General features: G+C 42.2%; 1 protein-coding gene across 2 annotated transcripts in view; it reads left to right on the top strand.

Annotated features, from left to right (window-relative positions):
- Positions 1 to 11,511, top strand: part of taok1a (TAO kinase 1a) — an 18,791-nt gene extending 7,280 nt beyond the window's left edge. For both annotated transcript variants that reach the window (XM_057351941.1, XM_057351940.1), the window contains exons 2-20: positions 532 to 776; positions 1,189 to 1,260; positions 1,740 to 1,841; positions 1,975 to 2,020; positions 2,187 to 2,283; positions 2,604 to 2,717; positions 2,868 to 2,959; positions 3,045 to 3,138; positions 3,227 to 3,308; positions 3,670 to 3,837; positions 3,923 to 4,138; positions 4,260 to 4,391; positions 4,538 to 4,774; positions 4,950 to 5,078; positions 5,169 to 5,372; positions 5,464 to 5,703; positions 5,994 to 6,206; positions 6,292 to 6,474; positions 6,818 to 11,511. In XM_057351941.1, coding sequence (XP_057207924.1) covers positions 645 to 776; positions 1,189 to 1,260; positions 1,740 to 1,841; positions 1,975 to 2,020; positions 2,187 to 2,283; positions 2,604 to 2,717; positions 2,868 to 2,959; positions 3,045 to 3,138; positions 3,227 to 3,308; positions 3,670 to 3,837; positions 3,923 to 4,138; positions 4,260 to 4,391; positions 4,538 to 4,774; positions 4,950 to 5,078; positions 5,169 to 5,372; positions 5,464 to 5,703; positions 5,994 to 6,206; positions 6,292 to 6,474; positions 6,818 to 7,348 — 3,084 coding nt within the window. In that variant the 5' untranslated portion in view covers positions 532 to 644 and the 3' untranslated portion in view covers positions 7,349 to 11,511. The remainder of the gene's footprint in view (positions 1 to 531; positions 777 to 1,188; positions 1,261 to 1,739; positions 1,842 to 1,974; positions 2,021 to 2,186; positions 2,284 to 2,603; positions 2,718 to 2,867; positions 2,960 to 3,044; positions 3,139 to 3,226; positions 3,309 to 3,669; positions 3,838 to 3,922; positions 4,139 to 4,259; positions 4,392 to 4,537; positions 4,775 to 4,949; positions 5,079 to 5,168; positions 5,373 to 5,463; positions 5,704 to 5,993; positions 6,207 to 6,291; positions 6,475 to 6,817) is intronic.
- Positions 11,512 to 11,549: the final 38 nt, after the last annotated feature.

Here is an 11,549-nt window from a genome sequence, read left to right as displayed (position 1 = left end):
GTCTCCCTCTCTCTCTTTCTCTCTCCCCCTCTCTCTCTCTCTCTCTCCTTCTCTCTCTCTCTCTCTCTCTCTCTCTCTCTCTCTCTCTCTCTCTCTCTCTCTCTCTCTCTCTCTCTCTCTGTCTCTCTCTCTCTCTCTCTCTCTCTCTCTCTCTCTGTCTCTCTCTCTCTCTCTCTCTCTCTCTCTCTCTCTCTCTCTCTCTCTCTCTCTCTCTCTCTCTCTCTCTCTCTCTCTCTCTCTCTCTCTCTCTCTCTCTCTCTCTCTCTCTCTCTCTCTGTCTTCTCTCTCTGTCTCTCTCTCTCTTCTCTCTCTCTCTCTGTCTCTCTCTCTCTCTGTCTCTCTCTGTCTCTCTCTCTCTCTCTCTCTCTCTCTCTCTCTCTCTCTCTCAATGGTAGTCAATGGGGGGCAAAATCTGTCTGTGTATGAGCATTCTTCCAAATATCTTTCTCTGTGTTAATCAGAACAAAGGTCTGATGTAAAATACATGCTTTCTGCTTCTGGATCATCATCTCAAATCTCTCTGTCTCTCAGGTGTTGGTCCGCATGAGGCCACTGTCTTGCAGATGAACCATCAGTGGGGGCTGTCGCGTCGCAGACCCAGATAGTGACTGGCTGCTGTGGCCCAGGCCACGCCCCCTCCCAGCATGCCCAACGCTGTTCGCGCGGGGAGCCTGAAGGACCCCGACATCTCCGAGCTCTTCTTTAAAGAGGACCCCGAAAAACTCTTCTCAGACCTGAGGGAAATCGGCCATGGCAGCTTTGGCGCAGTATATTTTGTGAGTATCGTATTTATATAATGCAGTACCTGAACACTTGTTGAACAGCCTGATTTTGACATTTCTTATAAAGAGGGTTTGTCTCTGCGACTTAATGATGAAGAGGTCCTCTTCTAGGGACTTGACTAGTTCAAAGGCATAGGAAGATTTGAAAACAAAAACATCACTTTTTGCTTGAACATGCAAAAAATCTCAATGTGGAGAGGATGAGATTAAATCTTCTGTTACATCACTGACAACACAAAACTCATTATTTTTCCATGAATTCAAGCTAAAAAAAAATGGTTGACATAAAATAGCTTTAGTCTGAAATAAATCAGAACTTGTGCTGTTTTATTTTAAGCTGTGACAACCCTCAGACATAAAGTAAGTTATAATCATTTTGTTCACTGATTTCATTTATTTTTTGCAGGCGTGGGATGTTAGGACCTCAGAGGTTGTGGCCATTAAGAAAATGTCATATAGTGGGAAACAGTCCAATGAGGTGAGAAAAATAATATTTTTCATGCTGATCACCAAGCTGTTGTTTCCTTCTGAATTTCCATAGAGATCTACTAGACTGCAACCTAGTGACGCGATGCATGTATCCCATGATTCATTACTTAATCACAGCTCTGACACATTCTGCCTTTTTCCGTTTACTAATTTTAGTAGCCAGGTGTGTTTAAGTTCTAGTGAGGTAACTATGGAGGACCGTAACAACCTTTCTTCCTATAAAAGGACAAAGAAGGCTTATTGATCTGAACTAATATTACCGGCGAAACAAAATACCTCAAATATAAAAACCTTTTTAAGTTGTTTGATGACATATTGTTGTGCCATGTCTTTGTAACCTTAGCTGCTAATCAGGGCTTAAATATTTAGATTCTTTGTGCCGCCCAGAAAGGGAGTTTTCCTTGCATGACTGCATTGCTTTATTGGTGTAACTGTTAAATGCTTTAATCCAGTCTTGACTTTAAACAGAAATGGCAAGATATAATAAAAGAGGTCAAGTTCCTTCAAAGGATAAAGCATCCAAACAGCATTGAATATAAAGGATGTTACCTGCGAGAACACACAGCATGGGTAAGAAACGTGACCCTGCCAGCAGCATCTCTCATGTTAGCAGAGTGTATAAGAGACAATCCTGTAAATAACCTCATTTGTTTGTTTTTATATAAATGCACTGCTTTCAAACACATCTCCTCTGTTTCTCCAGCTGGTTATGGAGTACTGTCTGGGCTCTGCGTCAGATCTTCTGGAGGGTAAGCTTTGATGTTTCTGATGATTAGATTGTGTACAATGCCCCCCAGTTTAAAAGCAAAAAGAACATTTATTTATGGAAGTATTTGTCAGCCTGACCCACTAAAATTAGACAACAGAGTTGATCTTCTGAGAGACCTCAGTAAACCCGTTCTTTTTTTCTTACAGTACACAAGAAACCTTTACAAGAGATAGAGATAGCGGCGATTACTCATGGTGCTTTGCGGGGGCTGGCGTACCTTCACTCCCACAACATGATTCACAGGTGAGGTCACATGTTAATAGTAGCATTTTCTATATTAGTAATAATAATCCTTGCTTTGAATAAAGCGTTGGTTCGTCTCATGTTGTGGTAAGTGTGCATGTACAAACATGTGGTCTTCAACAGCTGATGGTAATTTTTACAGAGTTCATGACAAATATCTTTTATTTGTTTGCCAACATGAAAATGAATAACATAATAGCAATTTCAAATGTGTTTATTAAAAAATGTGAAGAAGGATAGTATATTGTATGTATATTGGCATTGTTTTGTGAGGGTAAGTAAGTTTTTGTGAGCTCATTTTGCTCTTTGATGTTTCACAGGGATATCAAGGCCGGAAACATCTTACTCACAGAGCCTGGACAAGTGAAGCTGGCAGATTTCGGGTCCGCATCTATCGCTTCTCCAGCTAATTCTTTTGTGGGGACTCCTTACTGGTGAGTTGCACTGTTTTCTCCGTTATCCTTTCATTAGATATGAACTGCATAAAGATCCAGATATACAACACATTTCGCATTTCTCAGCCTTTTTTGGAATGTGTTGATGGAACGATATACAGTTAAATTACATGTTTGCTGTCATCGCAGGATGGCCCCAGAGGTGATTCTGGCCATGGATGAAGGTCAATATGACGGAAAGGTCGACATGTGGTCTTTAGGGATAACCTGCGTTGAATTAGGTGAGGTGGAATGATGTTACGTATATAGCTCTAGTTTTGCTGAGATGTTTGTTTATTGTTTCTGATGAACCTCTTCATCCTTCAGCTGAAAGGAAACCTCCACTCTTCAACATGAATGCAATGAGTGCCTTATACCACATCGCACAGAATGAGAGCCCGTCGCTCCAGTCCAGTGAATGGTGAGTACAATACAAGAGTCATGGCTTTCTCTGCCGTTTTTATAACCTCTTTTAGCTCTGAGCTGTATGTTGTTCCCTGTCATCCCAGGACGGACTACTTCAGGAATTTTGTGGACTCATGCCTCCAGAAGTTACCCCAGGACAGACCCAACTCAGAAGAACTTCTGAAAGTAAGCTAGAGAAGGTTTACAGATCAAACAAAAGTGATTTTTTTTGTATTGGACAATGGTGCCTTCAGCGAGATTGTTTCTGAATTTTTTTTTGTTTTCTGATATTTGCTTGGATCCGTGACACAAGGGAAGAACCTCATGCAGGGCTCAAATGTATTTTGACGTGTGTTGTTATATGTCCAAAAACGTATATATTTTTATGTTTGCCTTGCAAAAAAATAATTTGGTTTGTATTTGGATCTGATTTGTACGTTCATGCAGTCTGGACCATCTATTTGGTCATAAAAGCCCAATATTACTACAATCTTTATGAAGATCTGACTTCTCTTGACTGATTCTCTTGACCTTTGTCTATGTGCAGCATGCGTTTGTCCAGCGTGAGCGACCAGAGTCGGTGCTTATTGACCTGATCCAGCGCACCAAAGATGCTGTGAGAGAGCTAGACAACTTGCAGTCCCGCAAGATGAAGAAGCTCCTCTTCCAGGAGGCCCACAATGGCCCTGCAGTGGAGGTCCCAGACGATGAGGAGGTCCGTTGTTTCCTGGTTTGAACACACCCTATCTCAGTAAAACTATGCTCTTGAAATAAGTTCATGGGGTTTTAACGTGTTGTAGGAGGTGGAGCACAGTGTTGGCCGCACTGGCACGGTGAACAGTGTGGGCAGTAACCAGTCCATCCCTAGTATGTCCATCAGCGCCAGCTCACAGAGCAGTTCCGTCAACAGCCTGCCTGATGCCACAGACGCCACCGACGACAACAAGAGCGAAGTAGATCTGATGGAAAAAGACCAGACCATCATACCCAACAGCACAGTGATCCACGTCAAACCGGTTTGTGCTCTTCCGCTTTGTTTCAGTTTACATATGTTTTTGCATTCGATACGAAGTTGGTTCATTTTCAGTTTCTCATGCCATGAGCAGCATTTTAATGTGGGTTCTGTTTGTGCTGAAGGATGAAGAGAGCTATCAGGATGAACCAGAGTCTCAAAGGCCGCCAGACGAGCCCCAGTCGCCCCCAGCGCAAACTCCACGCCGCCAGTTTCGCAATCGAGAGCACTTCGCAACCATCCGCACGGCGTCCCTGGTGAGATTACCACCTAAGAAAAGAACGAAAGAATTTGTTTACTTTCTAACCACTTTAAGCAGAATTGTTCACTGTTTCTACAGCTCTTAAAGGGTAAGAGATCCACATTAGTAATGGTAATCATATTGTGTCTATGTGTGTGTTAGGTCACCCGTCAGATTCAGGAGCATGAGCAGGACTCTGAGGTTCGAGAGCAGATGTCTGGCTACAAACGTATGCGCAGGCAGCACCAGAAACACCTTCTGGCATTGGAGAACAAGCTAAAGGGTGAGATGGATGAGCACAGACTCAAACTAGACAAGGAACTGGAGAACCAGAGGAACAGCTTTGCCGCAGAGATGGACAAACTCGTCAAGAAGCACCAAGCCACTTTGGAAAAAGATGTACAGTAACACAGTTACACATAAACAAATAGCAAATATGTTTAAGATGAATGTCTTCTTAGATTATGATGAATTATTCATTTGCGAGGCTAAGATTCAGTTTCATTTATTATTTAACAGTCATAAAAAATTCTGAACGGCTGGTCATTAAGTTTAGCACTGTTCTGTATTCTAGGCCAAGACGTTTACCAACGATGAGAAGAAATTCCTGCAGCACATTCAGAGCCAGCAAAAGAAAGAGCTCAGCAGCTTCCTGGAATCTCAGAAACGAGAGTACAAACTGCGCAAAGAACAACTGAAAGAGGTCAGAAAGCCATACAAATGTTAACCAGGAGCCCTTCATCCTCCTCTTTAATATTCAATTACAGAGTTACATGCATTACTTTCTTTGCAGGAATTGAATGAGAACCAATCCACACCAAAGAAAGAGAAGCAGGAGTGGCTGTCCAAGAAGAAGGAGAACTTCCAGCACTTCCAGGCGGAGGAGGAGGCCAACCTTCTCCGTCGACAGAGACAGTATCTGGACCTTGAGTGCCGCAGGTTCAAACGGCGGATTCTCATCTTGCGCCACAACGTTGAACAGGATCTCATGAGAGAGGTAAGCAAACATAAATGTATGAATAGTTTTGTCCTCTGTGCAACTCCACCATTGTTTTAATCCCATATTGGTCCTATGCATGTGTTTATAGGAGCTCAACAAGCGTCAGACCCAGAAAGATCTGGAGCACGCCATGCTCCTCCGGCACCACGAGTCCATGCAGGAGCTGGAGTTCAGGCACCTGAGCAACATCCAGAAGATGCGTGCGGAGCAGATACGTCTGCAGCACCAGACCGAGCTAACCAACCAGCTGGAGTACAACAAGCGCAGGGAGAGGGAACTCAGACGCAAGCACGTCATGGAGGTCCGACAGCAGCCCAAGAGCCTCAAGGTAACATCACTTTCCTGTCAAGATTATATACCTATAATGCTAATGGGATAGTTCACCCATCATTTATTCACCTCATGTCATTCAAAACCTGTATATGACCGTTTCATCTGTGGAACACAAAAGAAGATATTTTAAGAATGACTCCGTGGTTTTGTGTTCATACAATGGAAATCAATTGGGTGTTTGGTTACCAACATTCTTCAAAATATCTTCTTCTGCATTCTTCAAAAGAAAGAAATTCATACATGCTTACTGCATGGTTTCCCACCATTTTGTTGTTTCATTGACAGTCCAAAGAGCTTCAGATCAAAAAACAGTTCCAGGATGCATGCAAGACCCAAACCCGACAATACAAAGCCTTGAGAAACCACCTGCTTGAGAGCACGCCAAAACCAGAACACAAGACCATGCTGAAGAGACTGAAGGAGGAGCAGACAAGGAAACTGGCCATTCTCGCCGAGCAGTACGACCACACCATCAACAACATGCTCTCCACACAGGCTGTGAGTGCAGAAGCGTGTAATAGATGACTCCACCAATGCCTGATCATATGATAACCATCTCTCTCTCTCTCTCTCTCTCTCTCAGTTGCGCCTAGACGAGGCGCAGGAGGCCGAATGTCAGGTGCTGCGCATGCAGCTGCAGCAGGAGTTGGAGCTGTTGAATGCATATCAGAGTAAGATCAAGATGCAGACGGATGCCCAACAGGAGCGAGAGAGGAAGGAGTTGGAGCAGAGAGTATCTCTGAGGAGGGCTCTGCTGGAGACTAAGGTCTACACATTCACTTAAACATGAATAATGAAACATTAGAGTGAAGTGGTGTGGTGTATTTAAATCGCTTAATAGGATTTACAAAGAAGTGTCAGGCTGTGTTCCTTTAGCTCAAATGGTTGAGAGTTGCGTTAGCAGCACAAAGCTTGCAGGTTTGATTCCCAACTAACACATACGTATACTATTAAAATAGTCACTTTGTGTAAAAGCATCTACTAGATACATAAATGTAAAGCAACCCAAATTGTCTGTTTATTAAACAAAGCTATGTTTATATTTAAACCTCACGCCATAGAGTTCTAGAGTCTGATCATGTGATGACCGTGTGATGTCATACCCACAGATTGAAGAAGAGATGTTGACCTTGCAGAACGAGCGCACAGAGCGGATCCGCAGCCTACTGGAGCGCCAGGCCCGAGAGATCGAGGCCTTTGACTCGGAGAGCATGCGATTGGGCTTCAGCAACATGGTGCTGGCTAACATCTCTCCTGAAGGCCTCAGCCACAGCTTCCCCGGGGCCCCGGCCAGCTGGATCCCCCATCAGCACTCGGATAGTTCTCAGGGGACACAATGGGGCAGCAGCAGTGGGTCGGGGTCCAGCCACCACTATTACTCCGGTCAGGGAGGAGCGCAGGCTCAGGGCTGGAGTCAGGCCCAGGGCTGGAGTCAGGCCATGCCCGGGGGTGGACTTCCCCCGTGGGGCCACTCCTCCTCGGGTCCCCCAGGAGCCATGCCAAAAAGCGGCGTGGGGATGCGAAACAGCCCTCAAGCCATTAGGAGGACCACCTCGGCGGGGCGCACTGAGCAGGGCATGACTAGGAGCACCAGCATCACGTCTCAGATATCCAACGGTTCGCACCTGTCCTACACATAGACGCCAGTGCGTTTGTGCCAACCCTGAACACACAAACACACACGGGGTGGGGGAACGCACTGGCTCAGACGGGCACAGAGAGCAGAACTGGATGCACTTGTCTACCCCGCCTCCCTCTGCTCTTTTCTTTCTCTTTCATTTTTTCCCTGTATGTTTCATCCTACATGCAGATGTGCATGCAACCGTAAATATTGCTCAGGTCAGGAGGTATTCTAACACTACATGAAACGTGTTTGATAAGCATGCAGAGCTAGAGTCACCGTCACTAGAAAGCTAACTTGAGATGTGTTTAGTACTGAAGATATATACAGAGAGAGCTATATATAATAGATGTTTTATTGATTTAGTCCACTTCATGTGTGGATTAACAAACCAAAAGCATGTTAAAAGGAGAAATTGGCCGTAATTCTTTACAATAATTTAAGTTCTTGAAGATTGTGGAAGTATGAAGTGAACAGGGACACTTTTGAAAGCTAACAAACTATAGGCCTGCTGTCATGCTTTAGGAAAAGGAACAATCTGGGGTCGAAAAAACAAGGAACAGAAGTCAGAATGACTCGAGTATGAGTAGTATTTGTAATGTCTGTATTAGGAAGACGGCCAGCCAATCTGTCGAATCGATTTTAAGTTTGTAAAGTGTTAAAATTGTCAGATTGTAATAGTTTGAATTGCAAAGTTTTGAGTTAACCTACATTAAGCATTGTATGTTTTGTCTTTTGAATTACAAAAACTTGACCATATAGACTTTTTCTATAACGTTTTGTTTACATAAGATTAGTGAGGTCATGTTGCCCAAGATGTGTGTTTTTGCCATTTGCAATTGAGGATTCGAGGAAATGTGCTCATATCTCCTGCATGCTTTGCTTTTTCTTAGTCTGTACTTGAATTAGGCAACATGGTTTTGAGACGGTCTGTCTGTCGTGTCGCAGTCTTTGATACATCCATCCTTCATAACGTCAACCTCCTGTCATCTGGATTGTGTGTTAATGTGATACTAAAGCAGTATATTTCAGATGCAGTCCTACATTACTTGATATTAAATCAGTATGCTTTTGGTCCATTCATGTTGCATACAAGGAGCTAAATGATATCAGATCTACGGTCAGTGTCTTGAATGTGTGACTGGTTTGAATGTTGACACATGCCACAGATATGAATGTTTTTTCTCTCCAAGTTAGATTTAGTATAATTTTATACCCCAGGTAGTGAACAGACACAAAATTGGTCCAGTGTCACAGTGTAACAGAATGTAATGGATCAGGAGTGGGTTTGAGAGTAGGTGCATGTTTGTGTGAGTGTGTGAATACATTTGGTTGTGTACATACAGATGGATTTCCCCATACTGTAATACTAAACCCATTTTGTTAATACATTTTCAAGGTGCCTTTTTATAGCTGCCAAGCAGAAGCACTTTATGTAGCGTGTTAAGGAATATTTTTACAGATGTTTTGGAGCGCAGGTGTATGTAGTGTGTTATAACACTTGGTAAGTTTCTGACCTGAGGTTGTCCGGATGTTTGCTGTTCAGGGATCAAACAAAGATCGTTATGGTCACTTTAAGAAAGTGGTAGATATGAAAGATGAAGTTTGATCAAGATCAAGATTGAACTTGAGGGTTTGTCAGTGATTTTTGAATGGTTTATCAGAGGAATCAATGAATCCTTGAATGTACTTTGTCCTCCATCAGGTTTGTGGTTTTTGACACTTTGGGATTGTAAAGAATTGTGGGTGCATGATTGACTTCCTTTCCCCTGAAGGTCATGACAGCAGGCTTTATGTGAAACATAACAAGCAAACCCCTTTCGGTGCATTTAAACACCCTTGATCCGGTGACTTTGACACTAAATAGCAAAGGGTGTTTTCATTGTTTCGAGAATACACTACCAGTCAAAAGTTTGGACACACTGAACACATCCCAGGTGAAAGTCTAGGCAAAGACCGTCTGCTTTGAATAAGCTGAAGAACCTAACTTACTGTATTTTTATTGTTATTTTAATGTGGAAAATAGTAACATCATTAAACAACTGAATAACACACGATTATGTACTGACCAAAGATAAAAATCTTTGCATAAATAAAATGCAGATCTGCACACTGTGGCCCTTCTTTTAACCAGCTGTCCACACTTTTGATAAAACGATTAATATTAATCAACACCGACCTCAAAGATATAGAAAAGGCCAAAAAGTATAATTCTAATTTCTCCCTCGTTTGTTGGCTGGTAAGCAATTGAGATGACCAAGCACATGAATATAATTTTTCTGTAGATCTAACAGGGAAATCTTGTATGTCTTCATTCCTCCCCTGCTTCTGTCCTCTGTGCCGCCCGTTCAGCAGGTGTCAGTGCCCAGCGTTCTGAGGATACGAGATGTGCTGCCGGTTCCCCACTGCTTTATCTGCCTCAGTGCCATCACATCACGCCAAGCTCAGTCTGGATCCAGCCGTTTTTAGTGGATGAATGTCTAAATGTACTTTCTCGGTCAAGCTAACTTCCAAGCGAGTTTGGCTAGTTTGCTCGTGTGACATCCCTATGACTGCAGGAATTACTTTGATGGAAAACTGTTCATTCTTGAAAAAGCTTCACTCGTGTTTTAACACTTCTGATGGAGTACATTACCCTCGCCCTAGTTCAATTATTGGTGAAGATGAAATACTTCCTTGCAGTTCCTCCCAAGCAGGACCCACCTTTAATCCCTCCCTTTTCTTTCATTAACCCCAAAGAGCTTGATTTACCAAACGGATCCAGCTCTAATCCGAGAATTGAAAGTGTACCTATCTAAACTCTAGAGTCATCATCTAGGGGAAAGTGTTCATATTGTACATTTGAGTAAAAGACATTAAAGTTGACAGATTCGATGCTGGCACGGTTTCCACCCATCGAGAATCTCTAAATATAGACAAGTTTTAAAGAAAAATCGTAAATGTAAAACTATGTACCTTGAGCTTTTAAGAGGTTATCGGCCTGTGTACATGGATACTCACTCTGGGGCCTCAGATATGAACTTCAGGGAGTAGTGTGTGTTTACAGGTCATCTCTACACACTTTCTGTTTTCCATTTTTATGAGATCATTTGTCTGTTGTTCAAGTGTCTGCACAGTCCTCTTGGGCCCTCAAACGCCTTCATGCGAACCCTTCATTCGTGTGAAGTTTGTATCAGCAGGTGAAGAATACAGAATATTCTACTATGGCTTCAATTTAACAACAAATGTGCAGAACAGAGCTGTTAAAAATACAGCCATATTATTCCGTTTTAATTCTCCCATAGATCTGCATTTGATATTAGGGTAAACCTTTTGTTTTTAACCAACAAACGATCTGTTTAGTCCAGTTGTTGTTTTTATGGTTGTTTATAAGCATACGTTTTGGGGGAGGGCTTGGGTCGGCGTTACTCATAATTGTGATAACTGTTTATTTGTCAAACCTGCCATCGATATAGATTAAACATCTTATTTTTTCATTTGATCCTAGTTTGAAACACTTGTCCTACTGACTGGAATTAGGGGACGTGTAAGTTATACTGATATATGAGAAATACTAGAATGACTTTTATTATAAATAATAATAGAGGTTAAACCTCTGGTCAAACACTGTGCCATTCCACAGCTGCCAAGCCCAATCACTACTGCATTGTGTCCTCTCCAGAGAAACCTATTGACAGGTTATAAAAAAAGTGATGTTACTAAGTTTTAAAGCATCTGAACCCTTTGGCGCCAACAGTACAAAGAATTAAAATGAGAAGGTATAGAGAGGGGCTGGTCTGAGGGGAAGGGCTACATTTCTGTAAAGAACATCAGTATTCATTTGCTGTGTTTGAAATTTCATACTAATGTAGCCTACTACATACGGAATTGTTTTTGAGTATGGGTAGTATGGTAGTATGCCATTTCGAACGCACCCATTGTTTTATGGCTCAGCATCACCACTATAGCTTCAATGTAACCTGTAACAAAATGTATAGATTGTGTATCATGTTATTGAATGTCTAAAAGATTATAAAAAAGTTTAAAAATACAGAATAAATGGTTTGAAATTGTATTAAAGTATTCTTGAATCGGAGAAAAGTCTAAGGATAAATGAATTATTTTTTTCTTCTGTATTACTATTGTGTTGATGGAGGAACACTGGTCAGAGGATACGCTGTAATAAAAGTACATTTAGTACAAGTATTTGTCTGGCCTTTCATTTAAAAAGTTTGTTTTTT

This window comes from Triplophysa rosa, linkage group LG14 (genome assembly GCF_024868665.1).
Source record: "Triplophysa rosa linkage group LG14, Trosa_1v2, whole genome shotgun sequence".
NCBI lineage: Eukaryota > Metazoa > Chordata > Actinopteri > Cypriniformes > Nemacheilidae > Triplophysa > Triplophysa rosa.
This window is presented reverse-complemented; position numbering and strand designations above follow the sequence as displayed.